This window comes from Rhodnius prolixus, unplaced genomic scaffold (genome assembly GCF_049639745.1).
Source record: "Rhodnius prolixus isolate KJV_2025 unplaced genomic scaffold, Rpr scaffold_2, whole genome shotgun sequence".
Classification (NCBI taxonomy): Eukaryota; Metazoa; Arthropoda; class Insecta; order Hemiptera; family Reduviidae; genus Rhodnius; species Rhodnius prolixus.
This window is the reverse complement of record NW_027411592.1, coordinates 64,138,589-64,158,236: the sequence shown is the minus strand read 5'-3', so window position 1 is coordinate 64,158,236 and position 19,648 is coordinate 64,138,589. Positions and strand designations below refer to the sequence as shown.

The following is a 19,648-nucleotide window of genomic DNA, read 5'->3' as shown; positions in this document are numbered from 1 at the left end:
TGTATTTCCGGTGCCAACTCCATTTGAAAAAAATTGGTCCCCGATTTTTGTATTTCCTGTTTCTTCATCAGTAAGCTGTAGAAGTGCAGCAATGCCTAGCAACCAGAGTACTTATTGCTGGAACTCTTCAAGGACAGAGGGCTTCCAGGCTGGGGATTTTTATCCTATTTCCTTTTTGTGTCCCTAATGGATGAAAGAGAAGGAGGGCTTTGAATAGGATCAAGTAGAATTGAGGGATTACTGGACGCACAAAGGGTCTCCCCCCCCCCCCCGAGTATGCAGGCAGGCAGGGCGGTGGGGTGCCCAGGATTAGAGCGCTATTATGGGGGATATCCCGGACCATGGAATTGCTCTAAATCTCTTTTAGGTTCCATCCGGGTAGAGCTTAGCTTATTTTCTTCATTATTCCCTGTTCCCGGTTATATAAAGTAATTAATTCTATGTCTTCTTACTCTTTAATGAGAGGAAACACTGCGATCGTAACCAATTCATAAAAAAAGAAATGAGCTGTATCCCTTCGGATGGGTAATGCATTCAAAACATCGATTTACCATGACGGCAGGGGTGTTTGAGCGTATCCAGTAGGGACTATATAATTGCCTGTGTAAAGGCTAAAGTATTGATGATTTGATTGTAGTTTGATCAATGCTATCGATCAGAAACCCAATTATTGCCAAGTCTTATTAAAACAATAAATTGATAATAAGTTAGGTCGTAAAAAGATGCTATTTAGAATACAAAGGGAACATAATATGTCCGTCTTATTAATGAGGTAAATAGTAGCGTAGAGTTTTCTCCCACTACTGTGCTAAGGAATTGTCTACGTGAACATTCCTAGCTCCAAAATACAAAAATAACAAATCATTACTGTTATTCTGACCCTTTGATTTTCTCTTCCTAGGAGCTTCTTACAGCTCACTGTCCGGTGATGGACAGAGTTGTCTGGAACGAGAGAACACTGTCCGTTGGCCGAGTCAGTGCACTGAAAAAAGCTCCGGGCGCCAATAACCTTAGATATTGACGCGCCTTAAATCATTATAATATCATTACTATTATTTTTTTTTCTATATTGACAAGTATGACACCCAAAAAGTGAACCATCTCTTTGAAGTTTGAAGAAAAGTTAAATCATATAAACTGTGGTATTGTGATCACAGATTATCGATTTTCAGTCTACACAGGAAGTATCCGTTTCGTGGTCCTCTAAGAAGTAAACGTGTAAATTAGAAACAGTTAATCTCGGTGACACTTTCTCATCTCAAGTGTGTGTGTGTGTGTGTGTGTAACCATGGAAACGGAAAAAAAAATCACTGAAAATTCCAAATTTATTCACTGAGGTTTCGAACTTAACCGGAAGTACTTTCCTGTATTTTATCATTTCCGCCCCTCCCGAACACATAAACGGCGATTTCTGTATTAATTCACAACTAATTGTGTGCACTTGTCGATCTTATTGTACGTATTTATTTAAAAATATTTCCATTTCTCAGGAAAATCGTAGCAGCCCATTTTCGTGGAAATCTTAAGGTATCGGAAAAAGAAATTCAGTAAAGGTGGCACTTTTGATTCTCTCATAATTTGGAAACTTAGTTAAACAGTCGTAGCACTTTAAAGCCCATTCTAACCAAGTCTTCTCACAAGCAGAAGTGCCTTCCATGGAATTTGGAACTGAAAGAAGCGTTTCACTTAAAAGTTATAAATCTTTTATATTTGAAAGAAAAATGCTTGTTTAAAAAAAATATAATAATAAAATAAAATATTGATTTAGTTTAGACGTACTTCCGGTTAATTGTTTATTTTTTCACTCTTACTGTGACATCCGCTGCCTTGGCAACTAAAGAAATATGAAATCTGCACTGACAGCGATACTTCGTTTTAAAGTTACCGTGGTTAAAAACTGAACCGACAGAAGGACACCATACCATTTTGTAATGATCACTTTTACGGACCTGGGGGGGGGGCCTCCAACGAAGACTTCTGGGGAAAATTCTGAATTAAAACTGTACGGTAGGACAGTTGTATAAGGGTTGATCGTCAAAAACTGCACGAAAAAGCGTAACGTTGAAAAACACCCAACTTTGACAATTTTTTTCTCTTTTTCTATTAAAGATAAAATTCCCAAATTTTCTTTATAATATAGGGCAAATCCTCCTTTATAACTTTATTTTTTTTGCAACAACCCAGATCTAATAGATTTCTAGAAAAAAATTAACAAATACTGGGGAAAAAAAACAAAAACGAAATTTTCAGAAAATGTTCTTGTTAACTTTTTTGTAAACTAGTTCAAGGTAGAGGTTTAAAAACAAAAATTAATAGAAAAGGGGACCCGAACATGACAGCAAAGGAAGCAGAACAAACAACAGGTGCTAGAAACGTCCTGCGGAGCGAAGTGGTGGGGCGAGAAGGCGAGGGAGAAAAATTTTTGTTACACGCTGGAAATTGGTACTACTGTACATAGATATAGGAGGCCGTTACAGTAAGGTTGTCCGAGTCACGCATGAATGGCCCAAGTTTAGTGTTTGGGTGTTTTTTTTAGTGGAAATAAAAATCGTGCAAAATGTCTGTAGAATTAATAGCCGTGTAAATATTTTGTGCAAAATTAAGAAGTGAAATGATACGAGAAAGGGACCAAGTTTTAAAATAGTCAGGATTCCCTGGGTGTGGGGGACCCATGGACGATCAATGCCACCAGGATAGTGCGAGTCACTCAAGGAAACCGTTCCACACACAAAGACAATTTCCTGACCATACTGACGGGATGGCGGGAAACGCCTAGCTCTCTCTCACTCTTGTCTCTGTTGTACACGCTAGCCTCTCTAGCCAGCCACAGCTTTAGGGGCTACCAGGGCCTGAATATATATACTTCGCCCAAGTCCGCCATAGTTCGTTAACTTTCGTGAGGCGCTAGTATGCGCGCGATCTCCAGCCCCCGGCGCCCGATCGCCGCGCCACGCCGCGAACTGAGTCGTATCCGTTGTGTGTCTGTGTGTTGTGTGCTTATTTTAGTAATGTCTAGTGTGTGTGTGTGTTATACGTTACGTATATACAGAGCGTTGTAGCTTTTCAGTTCGCCTTTTGCCTAACACGGAACCTGGTCGCGTATCGTTTCTTACTTTGCTAAAGCTAGAAGTCCATTTGTTTTTTTTCCTTACTTAGTTTTTGCTGGAAAAACAGTTTTCATTTCCGCGCGCACAAGTTTTTGCAATACTCGTAGGTTCCCTCCAAAAAAAAAAAAAAAACTATTATGGCACCAATGTACGCGGAACGTTTAATCAACCAAATGAAGTCACGTCCAGCTTTATGGGATCTACGTAATTACAACTACAACAATAGAACGCTATGTGATCGAGAATGGTCCAAAATGGCCGATGCACTTGGTTTTGAAAGTAAGTTTTATAAACAAACAACTATTATTATAAATTCAATTTTTATTTTTTGATTATATATTTTGTTTTGCTTAATACAAATTTCTTTTCCAGCAAAATGGAATTCTGGACCCTTATTTTTTCAGCACAAAAGTCCTTCAAAGCAACTAGAGGAGAAGTTTGAACACGTGTTTTTGCTTTGTTTACTTTCAAACTGAGCCCCCCACCCCTTTAAAGGAGAAATATTCTGTGATCGAGTCTTAATTTTCTTAATTTATCGAGTTCCCCCCCGCCACCATTGGCGGAAAAGGAATTTTTCTGAGTCCCTTGAGTTCGAAACAATTTTTTGGGTTTGAAATTGATCACACCTTATCTGTTACCTCAAAAAACTGAAGAATGGTTGGAAGTTAAAAATTTTATTTAAACCAATCATACCGCCGGTAATCGTGATAACCTTTTTTTTGGGGGGGGGGGTGAAAATCTGGTCCACCGGAAGTGTCACTTAATTGATTTTTTTTTTTTTAATTTTTTGAGCACCATCGATTTTCTTTAAACTTTGCAGTGTGTGTATCGATAAACTTTATTTGCCCATACTCCCTCTTAGAAATATAAAAAAAAATATCATTTAGACATCTTCTCCTGTGGGATAGATGAAGTGAAACTCCCGTTTTACACTTTTTGTAGGTTCAAGTATCATTTTTAGAGTTTCGAATCGAGTAATGGAAATCCCCGAGCTGGAGAAATATCCGTTTCGTTATCGCTCATAATCTTTCTTCAGGTTTATCAACCAAGAGTTTTTTTATAATCTTTCATTGACCTCCCACATTCTTTGGTTAATTTTGATGACGTAAGTTGAGTGAGTAAGAGTGAGTAATTGAGGTATTGCAGACTTTTAATTTTAACTTTTCTCTGGCAATATTTATTTTGAGGTCTTATAAAAAGAAAAGTGATTACTTTGTCTGTGTAGAATGTATGTATGTGAGATATCTCAAAAACGGTGAGCAGGTGAAAGTTCAGATATGTTATTTTAAATTTGGGGCCAAAAATAAACTTACGGATACAATTTTCCAACCGGAAGTGACAAACCTTTTTTTTTGGAAACTCTCTGACTCCAACTATTTTCTTTAAAGTTTCTAAGTTCATTGTAGCCTTGAATATCTTTTGAAAGAAATTTCGCCAATTTTCCAAGGATAATGCCTCTTTTCTTGGGGCAGTTCTAATACGGAGGTGGTTTTCTTTGGGATTTTCTTGAGAAGTATAAAGATCAACTTGATTTCACCAGTCTGCTGTACAAAATGGGCGGAAGTTCCACTTTACGGCATCAATTTTTGTAACTTTTAGAGATTTTTCTACAGGAAATAGTTTTCAGAAAACTTTATTTTCATTCGTCTGATCATTTCTTTTATTATTTTTTTAAACCTGCCACAATAAATTCTAAAATTTGCAGTTTTTCGTCCGTTGATTTCCCCCCACCACCAGCACACAAATGTGACGTAACAATTTGCTTCTCCCACTCCCGCTCAGTCTTGACAGACAAAAATTCTGGGTTCACGTAAACAACATTGTTGTTGTTGTTGTTGTTGTTGCGAGAGGTTAAACAAAAAACTGTGCAGACAGCTTAGTGTAATAACTTCGCAACCTTGTCCTAAATTTTGTTTGTTCAACTTATTGTAATAGATTCACTTATTTATTCTCTTTATTCTGTTCTTTAAGTTTTACTTTTATCTTTTCTAAGAATATTTTGGGTACCACAAATTTTTCCTGAATTAAGTTTCTGAATAATTTGTAGGTGGCAAAAACTTGGAAAACATATTTTTGTATGAATGAAGAGTTTTCATAAATAACACAAACAGGTAGTTGGACGGTGGTAACCGATTTTCGGATTCATACACAACAGTTCCATTATATTTTCCGTTACGGCCAGAGATAGCTGGGATTCCCGCTCACCATTGTCGTGTTTTTAGACCCCGAGCAGGTAGAAAGCTGTATTCCCGCCGTTTGTAGTCATCACATTCTCCCGCCTTATACTACTTACCAAATATTACTAAATTACAAGAGGCATGCCGCCGGGCTGGCTTGGCAATGTTGCCAAATCTTTCTCCAGACAGACCATCGAACGTTTCTGTGATGTTTAGTTAGCCGCGCCATTTGGACTGTTTACTTTCTGGGAATTCCCCCCTCCTCCCACTTAATCGGTTTCCTTTGAACTAGGAATTTTACAAGAATGCCTTGTTTTTTTCTATGCCTTGAATATTATAAAGCTGATCAATATCAGCTCCATCTGACAGGTTTAGATTACAGTCCCTCTAGAGATTAACAGCAAGTCTTGTGAGTATTTATCCTCCATTTTTTACCAGACAAAAGGAAATTATTGCGATCATTTTCCGCCGGAAGTGACGGGATTTGGGGTCCTCGAAAATTAATGGTCTGCTTGCCGGAAACGCACGAACTTATTCATTTGAGTGCAATTGAACTGTTAACTCTTTGATGCACACGATTTTAAAGAAAATAAAAGCCCTAGTTGCACAGAATTTCTTTTATTATATAAAAATGGAAATAAACATTCATTTCCATTATTTTCCATATGTAATCATCCCTCTCAAATAATCATCACTCTCGAAATAAGAAAAAAAGAAAAGAAAAAATTAATACCATTTCAATAGTCCTTTTTTAGTGTGGGGCGCTGGTATTGTATAATACCACTATGCAACTAATGCTTTATATGATGTTCATTCAAACATAACTTTTTACCAAAACAAAGTGTAACTTTGCAGACAGTACAACACTGTCCTTCAGCGCACTGTTCCTTGAAATCTTTAAGTTCCACGTTTTGACGCAATTTTTTTATAAACAATATATGAATTAACAACAGCTGCATCCAAATAGTAGAACAGTATGCGGTGCCACCATTTTTTATTATCGGTCAAGTTTATAATAAATATAAAAATTATTTCACTTATTTACGCATTTACCATTGGTGCACAGCACTGCCAACTGAATGAAAAACTTTAAATAACATATTAAGCTGTATGTATGGATAACTTCAACTTTTCGAGGTGGGTTAAAATATATCCCAGCATGCAGCAAAAGCTAAGCAAAAGGTGGGGCAGTTTTTAACCCACCTAGCCGCAAAGAGTTAACCGCTCTGAACTTAACAGTAACCAACAATACCTTCAATCGAAAATCCTACCTACCAGCGTTAACTCGATAACTTTCTACGTACACTCTGACCTTCTAAATCCCATTTGTCCTAGACCTAGCCAAATGCCGTTACACCGAATCTTATTGCAACCACTCCTGAACTACCCATCTCTCGAATCCATCCCGAAAGCAGAGGTCTTTCATGGAAATGAGATCGCATCTACTGCATAAATTGAATGATTAAGTTCATTAATTTAATGAATGAATACGAGGTCTGTAAATTAAGTAATGAAACTGTTTTTTTTTTTTGTTTTTTTAATCAAAAAGAATTACACTTCTATATTGTCACCTTCAAACTAACTTCCTTCTGAAGCCACACAGCGCTGGAGACGTTTCTTCCACTCCTCGATAGCAATGCTCAAACTCCGATACTGGAATAGCCTTCAGCTGGTTGGTTACAGCCGTTTGAATGTTTTTCGACTGTCCCAAAATGACTGTTCCCTTGAGGTGATTTTTCAAACTTCGGGAAGAGAAAAAAGTCACAAGGACTCAAGTCAGGCGAATAAGAAGACTGAGGAGCCACAGGAATGTTTTTACTGGTCAAAAACTCGGTTTATTGAAATTGCTGTGTGACAAGGAGCATTATCGTGATGCAACACCAACTTGTTCTTGATGTTTAGTCTCACTCGAATGACCCTCTTTCGAAGTTTTTCAAGAACCTCTCGGTAAAACTGTTGTTGATTGACCGTTTGACCTTGAGGTAGAAACTCTTTGTGGACGATTCCATGGATATCGAAAAACCAAATCAGCATGCATTTGATCTTCGACTTCGCCATCCTTGCTTTTTTTCAATTTCAATAAACGAGTTTATGGCCAGTAAAAACATTCCTGTGGCTCCTCCAGCCTCCTTATTCGCCTGACTTGAGTCCGTGTGACTTTTTTCTCTTCCCGAAGTTTGAAAAATCACTTCAAGGGAACTCATTTTGGGTCAGTCGAGAAAACATTCAAACGGCTGTAACCGACCAGCTGAAGGCTATTCCAGTATCGGAGTTCGCGCACTGCTATGAGGAGTGGAAGAAACGTCTCCAGCGCTGTGTGGCTTCAGAAGGAAGTTATTTTTGAAGGTGACAATATAGAATTGTAATTCTTTTTGAATACAATATTTAAAAAAATCAGTCTCATTACTTAATTTACAGACCTCGTACATATAGTTTCAAATGAATGGTATAAAATGAATGAAATTCCATCTTGCAACAACCAATACCCTCAGGATATTGGAGGAAGTTGCTGAACGAGGATATGGATACTGCCGAGGGAAATTCATTTCGTAAAGCAAGGTAAACATGTGCCCATTTTTTTGAAAGAGATTTTGTTTTTGTCTGTGAAATGTTTTGTTTTGTTTCGAAACTTCTGTTTATACTTTCGATTTGAACGCCGGCCAACCAAATTTACTTTTTTTTAAGTGTCAAGGTGGGCAAGACAGCAATATTGCTTTGTAAAGGTTTCGATTGCACGGCTTGGGTCATCCAATTCTGGATACATACACTCTGAATGTAACCAATCTGCTATTTACAGAAGATGCTGTGAAAGCAAAATGGAAAAGTCTGCGAGACACGTACAGACGAGAACTAAGAAAGGCAAAACTGGGCCAGAAAAGCCGATGGGTGCACTATCCTCGGATGTCGTTCTTAAGAGACGCCCTGGAGGCTAGAGATCGCCGAAGAGCCGCTGCAGATACCACCACCCGAGATGATACCTCACCAGCATCCAAATGGTAAGTAGGTGTTTTGGAATTTCTCTTAATTAAGGGTAAGTATTTTGACCAGGATAAAGTAGGTTTTTCCCAGAAAGTTCTGTTTGTGTGTATGTCCAGGTTCTGCAAAACGGAAAAATAAAACCGCACACGGCAAGTTATCATTTCGTTTAGATAATGCATCGATGTATTTAGGACAAAATCGAACTATCGAGCTGCTTTATCGAATCGATTTTTTTTTTAATCGGAATGTAATCACGTACTTGGATGTCTGACTCAGAAATCTTTCCCCAGAAAACTCGATTACAGGGCTCTTCTTGGGAAGAGAATGCTCCCTCGAAGTGCTATCCGTAAGGAGCAGCATTTTCTATTTTTGTGTAGTTTGTCTGGCCAATAAAAATGTTTCATTTGATTTCGGGCCATTCTTCAGGTGATTTTATGGAGTTCTGGGAGCTATGACGTCACGTATCCTTCAACAGTTCAATTTTATCGTAGTGAAAATATACGACATTGAATCTGTCAATTTCTTTTCAGTAAAAATGTCTAGTTACAAAAGAAAATCGTGTGTTAAAAAGTTTTTTTTTTTTTTTAGTTTTTCAAATTTAATTTCCAGGTATGCTGATGAAGATGGATATTGCCCGGATGAAACCGCCCTGGAAGTGCTACAACAGAATGGTGACGGCACCCAAGATGGCGACGAAGAAGAGGAGGAAAGTTTTCCTGTGATCAAAGAAGAGCCAGACGTGGAGCTAACCATGGACGATATCTCGGTTCGAGGATACGGTGAGCAGAGCACCACCTGGATGGATGAAGACAATCTAGAGGATAGTCCGAAGAAGATGTTCTTGCTTAGTTTACTTCCAGACTTGGAACAGATGACCGAACAACAGATGAGATTGTTTAAGAAGTCGGTACTACAACTCACTTGCGACATTTTGGACTCAGATGAGGGTGAAAAACAACAACAGTCGAGCAAAGCTCAGACGTCGGCGAAAACGCAATGAGATGTATAAGCTCATATATGTTTAAAGATGAATACACACATTCCATAAGATTTATACAACTTGAGCGTAACTGCAAAGTACTATTGACTTCCTCTGCAAAATAGTGGAGGATATTTCCTAATTGCTGAATTTTGTGGCACATTTCGACCACTGGTAGTTTGGGATTGTAGCAAATACTTCGCAGCCGTGAAGGTAACCATTAGACTGAACCAGTCCTTGAAAAAGAACTAAAATCTGGAGTGCCCCTTCCATGGCTTCTAACTCATCCTCTCCAAGCCTCCAATTTAAACGTATTCTCTCCTGACATCCTGTTTAAAGGAAGTCGTTGAAACACACGCGAAAAACTGAAAAGTAAGTAAAATAGCTTTTCTGGTCAACCTATTTTCTCCAAATTTTTCATTTCATTTTACGAATTTAATATCAACTAGTATTGCATTCAGTCCTCCAGAAATCCAAGTTATAGAAAAATTTCGAAACCAGTGTCATTTAAAAACATATGTTAAGTGCCACTTCTGGTTATTCTGTGTGTACCTACCTAACGCCGAAATGGGTCTCTAAAAGTGAAGTGTCTCCAATCTACCCTCCACAAACCAAAACGTTTCGATTTCCAAATAAAAGTGGCCCCCTGATATTTCTTGCGTAAACAAGGTATCGAACATTTGCCAAGAATCATCACTTTTCTACTAAGGGAAAGTTAAAAACAAAAAAAAAACTATCTGCTAAGCCCAAAGAGGTTAGAACATATAAGACAAACATAATCGTTAAGTTACTACTTAAAACACTGAACTTTGAAGTTTTCCACTTACCTAAAGAAAATTGCTTTAAGAAATAGTTGGGCGAGCTTTTCCACGTTAGATTTCTTTTTCTTTTTGATCCAAAGTGAAGTTAAGAAAACGATAAAAGTATCAATTAAACAAATTTATAATAAATAATATTACAATTACGCTAAAAATTAAAATGCGTCATCCTTCTTTTTTTAAACTCCAAATGTCAAATATTCTTGCCCAAACTAACATTTCAACTTTAAAAACAAAACAAAAACTCAGGTTATAAAACTGTAGGTAGTAAATAAACATTAAAAAGGTTTTTAGCACAAAAAATATAACCAGTTTGAACAACTTGTACAACTCAAATATCCATTTTTTGTTTGTTTGTAAATTTCTTAGATCTTTCCACATCGAAACGCCAGACAATTCTGAGAAACATTTGTAAAGATTTCTTTCAATTAAAAATAATATTCATACTCAGATGTTTCAATTTAACACTAAATTGAATTATTTAAATCGAAAACTGAATTTGGTTTGAATCGATTTTTCTATTAGTTTTAGTAGTGGTATAATAGGTTAGTTTTCTATTATGTAGGTTGTGTTAAGAATCATTCCAAAGAACAATTCACGCTTAATTTTCTAAATATTTTTGTTCTTGAAAAAAGAAAACTTACCTTTAGAATTTGTACTTTAAACTTACTATTAAGTGTATAATATATGAACGTGTAACAAGTTACTTGTACTGTACAGTATTACCAAGTTCATGAAGAAGTTAATTCAATGGATTTGCCAAAATTTAACCAGCGGACTAATGCAGGGATAGTAATAAAGACTTAAAATTATATGCTAGATCTCTATCTATTTTTAATTATTTCATGAATTTCTAAAACTTAAACACTTTTTTTTTGGCATTTTGTTATTTCATTAAAATTACATTTTTTAGAAATTTAGTGTTTGTTATTTTATCCATTTCCTTTTACAATTAAATTTCTCAAAATTTTCCTCATAAGTATATTTTCAACGTCAATAAGTTAAATAAAAGAAAAGCTGTACAACAAACCTTTAAGCTCCGGTACTTCAAAGTATCTAAATAAGCCTCTTAAGCTCTGTAAATAAAATTTGTAAAAAATAAATTAGGTTGAATAATGGTTTAATTACTTTCATTATAATTAAGACAGAAACTAGTGTTTAACTCAAAATAAGCGAGGTTAGTTGAACGCCGAAGCACAGTTCAACGGCATCCTGCCTGTCGCCACAAAGGACCGTTACGACATGGTGAAATGCTGCATCAAAGCTAAGTAGGTCATGATTTGGTACAAATTGTTGCTGCAATCAATGGTGAGTGAAAACCTTTAGCGATCCACAGGAAGGCGAAAAAGTTGGTTATAAAGTACTCGTGGCAGTGTTGTCTCGGGAACTGGTCCACAAAAGAAAAAGGCCAATCGGATGATCGAGCGCTTTCTTGAAGGACCTTGGTAAACTGAGTGAACCGTGCATAGGTCTGTTAACGACAGCCTTTGTTGGCTGCAGAAGCAATGAGTACCTATTTAGCTGGTTGTTGAAAGGACTCGTGATTGGGCCCTTTCGAGTAGGTACTCCAGCCGTCAAGCTACACCAAGGAGCACCTCTTCAAAAGGATGGATAGGTGCCGAAACAAACTGCTTCAAACCAAGGTGGAGCAGGAAACTGCTCAATCTAAACCAAACTTTCTAATTTGAGACATACGTACCAGCAAGACTTTTCCAGCAGAAGGAAAAGTACAAATTTCCTAATAAAAAAAGAACTAATTTTTGTATTCAGTTTCCTTGAGGCACCTTCTAGGTGCTACTAAAATCAAGGCACCCTCAAGGGTGCACAATATGGGGCCTAGCTCCTAGATTTAGTGGAGACACGTTGCCACTAGTAAAAGAGAAACGCCCCTATCAAATATTCTGGTTCAATCAGTTTGTTATCGCTGATAAAAGAGACAGTAACTTAACTGAAGAAGAAATCTAGCTTTACCGAGGGATGAGAGTCCCAAAGCTGTTAGAGATACCACATGCATGCTAAGACTTATCCATCAAAAAGAACAGTCAAGCCAATTAACCTTGGCTTAAAAATTTCTTAAACGAATTGGATAGTAGTTACAACTATATTTTGTCCAGCATATCATTAGACATTTTCAGAGAGGACAGTTCTAATTGTGCCTTTGGTGGCGTCACTGTTTAAGTATTGAAATAACGGTAATATTATTAATATAATTGATTGACAAGTTTACATGATCAAAAAGGTTAAAGTGTGAAACTTGCTTTACTGTTCCAGGGCTGCTAGTAAGCACGAATAGTGTGCTTGCTGGGTTCGCGGGGTTTTGTAGGGTACGTTTACAACGGAGCTGTGAGTATAGATGATAGCAGAGATGATAACTGATAGAGTAAAATATAATCGCTGATTAGTGTGCACAACAGAGCTGTGATACATGCAACATGTCCGAGAAGTGAAGAAGAGTTTTTATGTTCAGCAGCAACAAAAAGGTATATTTTAAAGAAAAAACGCTTTAGAAAATATCATGTACATACCATAAATAAAAAAACGAAGTACTTTGGGTGAATTTCACCATTTATATAAGGAACTTAGAAATTATCCGGATCGTTTTTTTTTTTGGAATATGTAAGAATTGGGTCCACCCACATTCGACTATATTTTAGAAAAAATAAGGTCAAAATTAAGAAAACATTGGAAAAATTGTCATGAAAATCCTATAACCATAGAAGAAAAACTAGTGATTACTCTTAGGTTAGTAATGATTTTATTGAAAAAAAAAAAAACAAATAAATACACATGAAAATAAATGTAAGCACGATTTAAAAAACAAAACATTGTTTAAAAGTAAATAATAAAATAATAACCAAAAATAATGAGTAAAGACAGCACTAAATAATTTTTCGACGTCCATTTTGAAGCTCCGATACTGGAGTTCAGCTAGCAGAAAAATGAAAAATTCAATTCTATCATCTATGCTCGTTTATAGCAGCGAGTATGAGTCACTAGTCGAAGCTTCGTTGTGCACGCTCACATAAGAATGTACTAGGTTATTCTATAAGCGCTGATGCATCACTCCTATCATCTCCGCTGTCATCTATGCTCACAGCTCCGTTGTGAACGTACCCTTAGATTACCAGCGAACCAGTCAGCTCTACGTATATATGGGTAGGTACTCTTGTCTACTTCAAAGCGATCATGTAGGCGATGCAGTCATTATAACCTTCATGTTACCAACTTCAGGTTACCAAATTAAGCTGAACGACTTTAGCTAGCTTACCCTGGACAGCTCAGACTATCCCAGCTCCAGTCTCTTCTCCTGTTTTTAGACTCGCCTTCCTGCATCTCACAGAAAAATTGCCTGATTTTAGTGGTCCACACTGTTTAACCTCTCTATACATCCACAAAACAAGAACTTTTTTGGAAGGATGTATTTTAGTGGACAGACCTAAATGGAATTCAACAGCAAGCTGCCCGAAATTTGTGTCCTATCCAAGGACATCCTTCAGTACACAACCTGGGGGTGGACCAAGATGTCTGTAACGAAAGATTACTGAGGCCTCTAGACAATGACCTGCCTTAAATAAAAAAAAATAAATATCAGTGGTTACAATTATTATTTAATTAAAAAGCAAAAAAAAAGTATTTAAAAAAATATTTATTTTGCCATTTTTCCTGTACAAAAAAAATTGTATATTTTCTATGCATGACTTAAATTCATCTAGATTTCTTTAAATTTTAAGAATAAATTTTCAATTAAAACTTAATAGACATTATTCATAATGTCAGTAAAAAAAAGGCAAATTACTCTCTGTAAGTGCCCCCAGATTCTACCTATAGACGAGACCAAGTTTATGATCATATTGTGACAGCTGGTCTATCACCTCGCTGTACAGTAACTCTTTCATCCACAACTCATGAACTAATTTCTTTTCAATAATTAAATACAATAAATTGTTAAACTTATTCAACGTTGTGTTTTTTTCAAAATAATTTTTAACATCAGTAAAAATTGGACAAGTTAAAGTCTTAATAAAACTATGATTTTCAAACATAGTCATGGTTAACAATGTTAGTTTATAAACTTCTGGAAAAACTAGCATTAAACTATGATATAATAGGTAATCGTGGAAAGTTATTATATTTTCTTTATACAAATCTTTTGTTTTATACACAACCATTAGTTCATTTTTTAATCGTACAAAATCAAAATGTTTTTTAAAAAGATTTTTTAAAATCTTAAACATTTCACATGGGAAATTGTTGGAATATTGTAAAAAATATTTAGTATCTAACAATAAAGAAAATGATAATAATCTTTGATCATATATTTTGTTTGTACTTGGTAGATGCATCATTGAAATATCAAAAAATTCCTTTATCATATTATAGTATTTTTGTTGAGATAGTTTATAACTAGGATTTTGGATCAAATTTAACTGTTCTATTTGGGAATGTATTTCCAACTTCTGGAATAGTTTATTTTTTTTATTTAATAAACGTTGTTTGTAAATAGAAATATCTAGTTCAATTTCATTTTCTATCAATGTTTTCATTAAATTTTCAAATTGTAAATAGATTGTTTTAGATAAATCTAAAATCAACTGAAACTCTAGTTCATTTAGACAAACTTTTAATCCTAAAGCTTGTAAATAAGTTTGTGAAAGATAAAGTTCAGCATTTTTAGTTATATGCTCAATTAATGACAGTATTTCACTTTGTTGTTTTGCTAAACTCAACACATTTTTTGGATATGTCCATTCATTAGAATTAAAGTCGGGTAGAAATCTTTCAATATACTCAGAAAGATTCCTATCATATTTTGAACTAGTCAATAGAAATGTTAAACCAGATAATTTTATAAAAAATAATTTACCAGCTTTTGTTGATTTAATAGAGTTGAACACATTAATTGCTGCATTTGGTGGAGTGTAGTCAATTAATAGCACATGTTTACACAGTTTTCTAATTGCAATCTCAAATTGATTGGTAAAATCTCTACTAAATAGGCTTCTATCATAAGCAATTGATATGAGTTTCTCGCAGCATCCAAGATCATGGATGATAATTAGAAAAGCCTGCAACAGATCGTTAGAATATGGATATTTACTTACTTCAAGAAATGATATTAATCTATGCTGTACAATTCTAAGTTTGTTTATAAAACGACAAATTATTATTAGATAAACGTTTTCATTTTTATCTTCTATTCTTTCAATAAACAATGCACAATATCTAGTATCCTCTAGTTCGTATTTTATCTTTACAAAGATAGCCTTACTAATACTTGTGATTATATCGCACAAAATTTTATCCGTTAAATTCACTAAAATATTTGTAGAATTTAGATAATCTCTCAATTTACAATCATTCTTTGCTAACTCACTAAGTAGTTGCGCGCAATTATTGCAGTTATCCAGTCTGATTAGCGATTGTAACCTGTCAGAACAAATGGTATCAACAAGGCATTTGATTATATATCGATTCTTTTTCACAATCTCATTGTAACTGTCCGCATTTTCACAAAAAGGGGCGTCCATTCTAAATTCATATTTTACCCGATTAAATTTCAACATTTTCATGTATGCAACTATATGAGACTTTGAGCTTTCATGCTGTCTGAACGAAGTGTGTATATTTGTCAGATTATTTTGTCCCAGTTCGTTCCAGTTTTTGTGATATCTTACGTTGCTGAACAATAGACAGGGCCAACAGTACATTTTATCCTTTTTCGCACTTCCGCACAACCATTTAAACTTATCATACCATCTCACGTGGAAATTCCTAGCTGTTTTATACTTGTGCGCACAGTTCAGACGCAGGCTTGGCGTTGGCCTACACTTGATAATCTCCAATTTCTCAGCTCTGGTAAAATGGCTGAACCCTTTATCTAGCAGTTTTTCTATGATTTCCTCGTCTTCATTCACTTGGTATTGTTCGGATACTTGCAACAGAACTTCATTGTACGGTTCCATGTTACTTTCTTCTAACAGGATCTGCGAGGTGGCCAGCCAATCGCAGGGTGTGCTTTCAACTTCCACAGAGTATAGAGGTTGCAGGTGATCTTCGACTATGGTTGACGGTAAAGCTAAGTTATCTGGAGCTGTACATCTTTCAACAGGCACATCATTCTTGACACTGTTTTCCATTTCAGTCATTTTCCCCTGTGAACTTTGCAAATACTATTTAATAAATTATTAACTGTGTAAGGTAGTCACTTGATTTTAATGATAATCATTTAAAAAATAATTGATGATTTTACCCAAAATCAGCAGAAAACTTCCTTTAAGTGTGCTCCGAACTGCAGAAAGCCACACCTTACGTCATTATGATCGTGGTGGGGGTCTGAGCTGAACAATCCCTGGCCATCCACTGGCAATCTTGCACTATGATTGGTCACCATAATTAGTTCTAAGCAATCCCGCTTTTTTTTAGCGCTTTACAAATTAAATCTAGTAATTTATAGAATTGCACGATTATTACTGAGTTGAGCGAATGTCGATTGAAATGAATAGGAACTTGAAGCGAACTTTGCGAACTAGCAACAACAGTGTCCGGCATTTTGTGAATTCCGGATACATTGCTCATTTGGGTTGCAAGTCTCGTTAGTCTAATTCTATAAAGCAATACGTTTTCCATTTCCTTTCTGGTTCACCTTTTCCTTTCCCTCGCAGGTTTAGGGGAAGTATTGCAATCGTAACAAATATTCTATTTCGAGCTTCACCGGATGTACTAGCTTTGAGCGCCTCCTGATGCCACTTTTCTTTTTTATAATCGGTCTGTGGATATAGGTGCGTATGTATAAATAAACATCCCAGCTCATCGCAGGAAGCTTAGAAATTATATTTCCTGTTACTACTCCCATGGGACATGACAGGAACTAAGCGAATTAAATCTCAAGAGCCGGAAATGCTCCTCTGCAGAGTATTTTTTTTAAAATCATTTTATTGAGATTATCTCAAGAGCGACTTCAATGTTTTTTCCTTACACTTAGCTTACTCATTACACGTGTTGTCTGCAACTTTTATCTGGAACAGTTTTCCCGGGAAATTCAATTATCGGAACCTACGTTATGAGGAGGTTGGTACTTTTCTCCGAAGTACCATTTTGGCACGTTCCTGACACTTACATAATCCAATAGCGCTAAACGTGTGGCTGAAATTTCGAATTTAACTAAGGAATTCCTCAACCGGAAGTAGAACTCCATTCAATGGAGTTTTCACGTTCTGAGATTTTCTTTTCGTGACTTTTGAAATTCCAAGAAAGAAAGAAAATTTAGAAGAAAAAATAGTTACCAGAAAGGATTACTTTACTAAATAAATTTTTCCGATTTTTGCGATTGACAGAACAGATTTTTTTTTTTGTTTAGTTTTCTAAAATTTTCTCGAATAATTCGAGAGGTTTCCTTTGGAATTTAGGAAAGTCAAGAGACCTTATTCAATTTGTCTGAAACTGTTTTAATTTAGAACATAATAACTCAAAATTTCTAATAATTTGTCTCTATATTAATAAATAATAATTTTAAAAAGATCTTAATTATGGGTGAAAAAAGAAATTTCCGCTGGAATTGAAAATCCAAACAAGTTAAATATTAATTCTTTCAAAACTTAAGTAATAAACCACAAAAAATTATAAGAGTACAAAACTAAGCGTCCTTAACCAATAGAGCAGAGTGGCGCAGTGGAAGCGTGCTGGGCCCATAACCCAGAGGTCCGTGGATCGAAACCACGCTCTGCTATTTTTTTTTCTACTTTTTTTTTTAAATATCTGATAATTTGCTCAAGTATTAAAAGGAATATGAAGAAATTCAAAGTTAAGAAATAAGAATTTTTATGCACAATTACTAGTTTTAATAATAGAACTAGTAAAAATTAAAAATATTCATTTATTTATATCTATAACAAGTTTTTTAATAACTAAAACTGTCTTTCTGCCTTTTAGAATCAATTCCAGTCAGCGTTGACCTACATAGACTTGTCCATAGAGCCGGTTGCCTCAGTGTTCGCTCCGTCAGCGTCTCCGTTCGAGATCTCATTGTACAGTATCTCCTGGAACTTCAACTTCAGAAACAACTTACGTACTCGAGGCAATGTCTTCATGTCCGGCAGGAAACTCTTGAAGAACATCAAATCCTCATCCTCTTCCTCTTTCTGGCATTGCAACAATTTCCTTTTCTCCATTTCTATCAGCTTTTCCAAACCCACCTCACTTTTCCACAATTTCCTCCTGTCATACTTATCCCATATGCTCGGCAGGAAATGCTGTCCACTTTCCCCGGCTATTTCTCGCCTTTCATCGTCTTCCTCTATGTCAATCAGTTGTTTACCACCATCTACTTTGGCTTTACTGTCTCCACCATCTTCCCCATCTTGATCATTCTGCAATAGTTCACTGTCTTCAACATTTGTCTGCAACATACGATCACAGCTTTCGTGTACAGTATCCCTTAGGGCGGCCATGGATCCTGCCCGTTCTAAAGGTGGAAGGTGGTGACGACATCGAGAACGGCTGACAGCTGTATCGTTCAAGAAGTTCAACATCGGGAAAAACTGCCAAACTGGTAGCGAAGGTTGCTGCTCGTTTGGCTCTAAAGTTTTCCTTAAACTGCGCATGCGTTTCAGTTCTGTACGGTGGAAATCTCGCAATATTTTCCATTTGTGCTTCAAAATGGCGCCTAAAATGGGTAAAACAAGACAGTCATTTTAACAGTAGATTACTTTTTTTTTTTTTTTAAAAAAAAAAAGGGAAATTGGACTTGAATTCGAACTGAAATGACTCTTCCTTTTCCAGGACGTTAGGCACTTTCATCGAAGAGCTTTCCATTGGTTATTAACCTAACCTTAACTGTTAGTTTAAATTAATATTACTGCCAACGTTTCTATAGCAACCGTTGTTTACTTAATTTCACTTTGTTTCTACATATTTCTAATGGTTAAATTACTTAAATTTGCTTCTATTTTCACCTTAGAGTGTACAACTATTGCGGAAGTGTTTTCATGATGGTGGAAAGAATCACTTGCTCAATAGACACGTACGGTAAAACTAAGAAAGTACCCTAATCGGAAATGAAATTTAAATTTCCTAACAAGAATCCTTAAAGGGAGAGATTTTAGAAGCAATATTTTAGTAAATACCTAAATTGTTTTAGTGAATGAAGAAAGACAGAGATTCTCTTAATGTAGCCATTAAAATTTCTGTAAGACACAAGAGAAGAGAGATTCGTTTTGTCCGAAATTGCTGATCGAATTTTGCGTCAGGATCTTTAGGCAGTATTGGAGTAATCATATTAAATCAAGTTTTTCCGTTTAATTAAAGGGCACTTCATCTCTGCAACAGCTCCTGGAGGAGTGAGTAAGGGACTGAGTTGACCTTCGGACCCTCATTACTATCAAGGAGTGATCACAACTAGTGTGGAGAACTGCGCAAGTGCAGAAGACTACGAAAAGCACCAGCCTGTGTCTTATTCGTTCTCTCTTTTCCCTTACTTTGTAAAGCATAAACAAAATAATTAATTACTTACTATCAATTCCAACTTCTGCAGCAATTTCTTCCCATAATATCTGTACAGCATTTCTGTTTTTATGTAGATAATGTCTGGGA

The 19,648-nt window shown here is 35.9% G+C and overlaps 3 protein-coding genes and 1 non-coding gene across 17 annotated transcripts in view; 2 read left to right on the top strand and 2 right to left on the bottom strand.

Annotated features, from left to right (window-relative positions):
• The window catches only part of LOC141448591 (uncharacterized), a 182,578-nt gene extending 166,071 nt beyond the window's left edge, over positions 1-16,507 (bottom strand). For 3 of the 14 annotated variants that reach the window (XR_012455152.1, XR_012455151.1, XM_074117058.1), the window contains exon 1: positions 10,070-11,084. Coding sequence is in view for 6 of the 14 variants with exons in the window: in XM_074117053.1 (XP_073973154.1) it covers positions 13,879-16,206 (2,328 nt within the window). In the remaining 8 variants the exon portion in view is untranslated. The other 11 variants (XR_012455150.1, XR_012455148.1, XR_012455149.1 and 8 more) reach the window with 11 other exon arrangements.
• On the top strand, positions 2,466-10,976 carry LOC141448594 (uncharacterized). Its single transcript, XM_074117061.1, has 3 exons — positions 2,466-3,386; positions 8,082-8,280; positions 8,873-10,976. The coding sequence occupies exons 1-3, from the start codon at positions 3,245-3,247 to the stop codon at positions 9,261-9,263; spliced, it is 732 nt and encodes a 243-aa protein (XP_073973162.1). The 5' UTR covers positions 2,466-3,244; the 3' UTR covers positions 9,264-10,976.
• A 1,207-nt stretch (positions 16,508-17,714) lies between the features above and the next one.
• Positions 17,715-17,786, top strand: TRNAM-CAU (transfer RNA methionine (anticodon CAU)). The gene has a single exon. It is a non-coding gene; the product is annotated as a tRNA-Met (tRNA).
• Positions 17,787-17,871: 85 nt separating this feature from the next.
• Positions 17,872-18,904, bottom strand: LOC141448635 (uncharacterized). The gene has a single exon (XM_074117104.1). It carries the CDS (start codon positions 18,658-18,660, stop codon positions 18,013-18,015), a length of 648 nt encoding a protein of 215 aa, XP_073973205.1. The 5' UTR covers positions 18,661-18,904; the 3' UTR covers positions 17,872-18,012.
• Positions 18,905-19,648: the final 744 nt, after the last annotated feature.

Bases quoted from the DNA above. Each gene is read 5' to 3' on its own strand.
- LOC141448594 (XM_074117061.1), top strand. From the start codon at position 3,245: ATGGCACCAATGTACGCGGAACGTTTAATCAACCAAATGAAGTCACGT. The intron at 3,387-8,081 runs GTAAGTTTTATA...TGCTATTTACAG, and splicing joins CGATGCACTTGGTTTTGAAA to AAGATGCTGTGAAAGCAAAA. The intron at 8,281-8,872 runs GTAAGTAGGTGT...TTTAATTTCCAG, and splicing joins ACCTCACCAGCATCCAAATG to GTATGCTGATGAAGATGGAT.
- LOC141448635 (XM_074117104.1), bottom strand. From the start codon at position 18,660: ATGCGCAGTTTAAGGAAAACTTTAGAGCCAAACGAGCAGCAACCTTCG.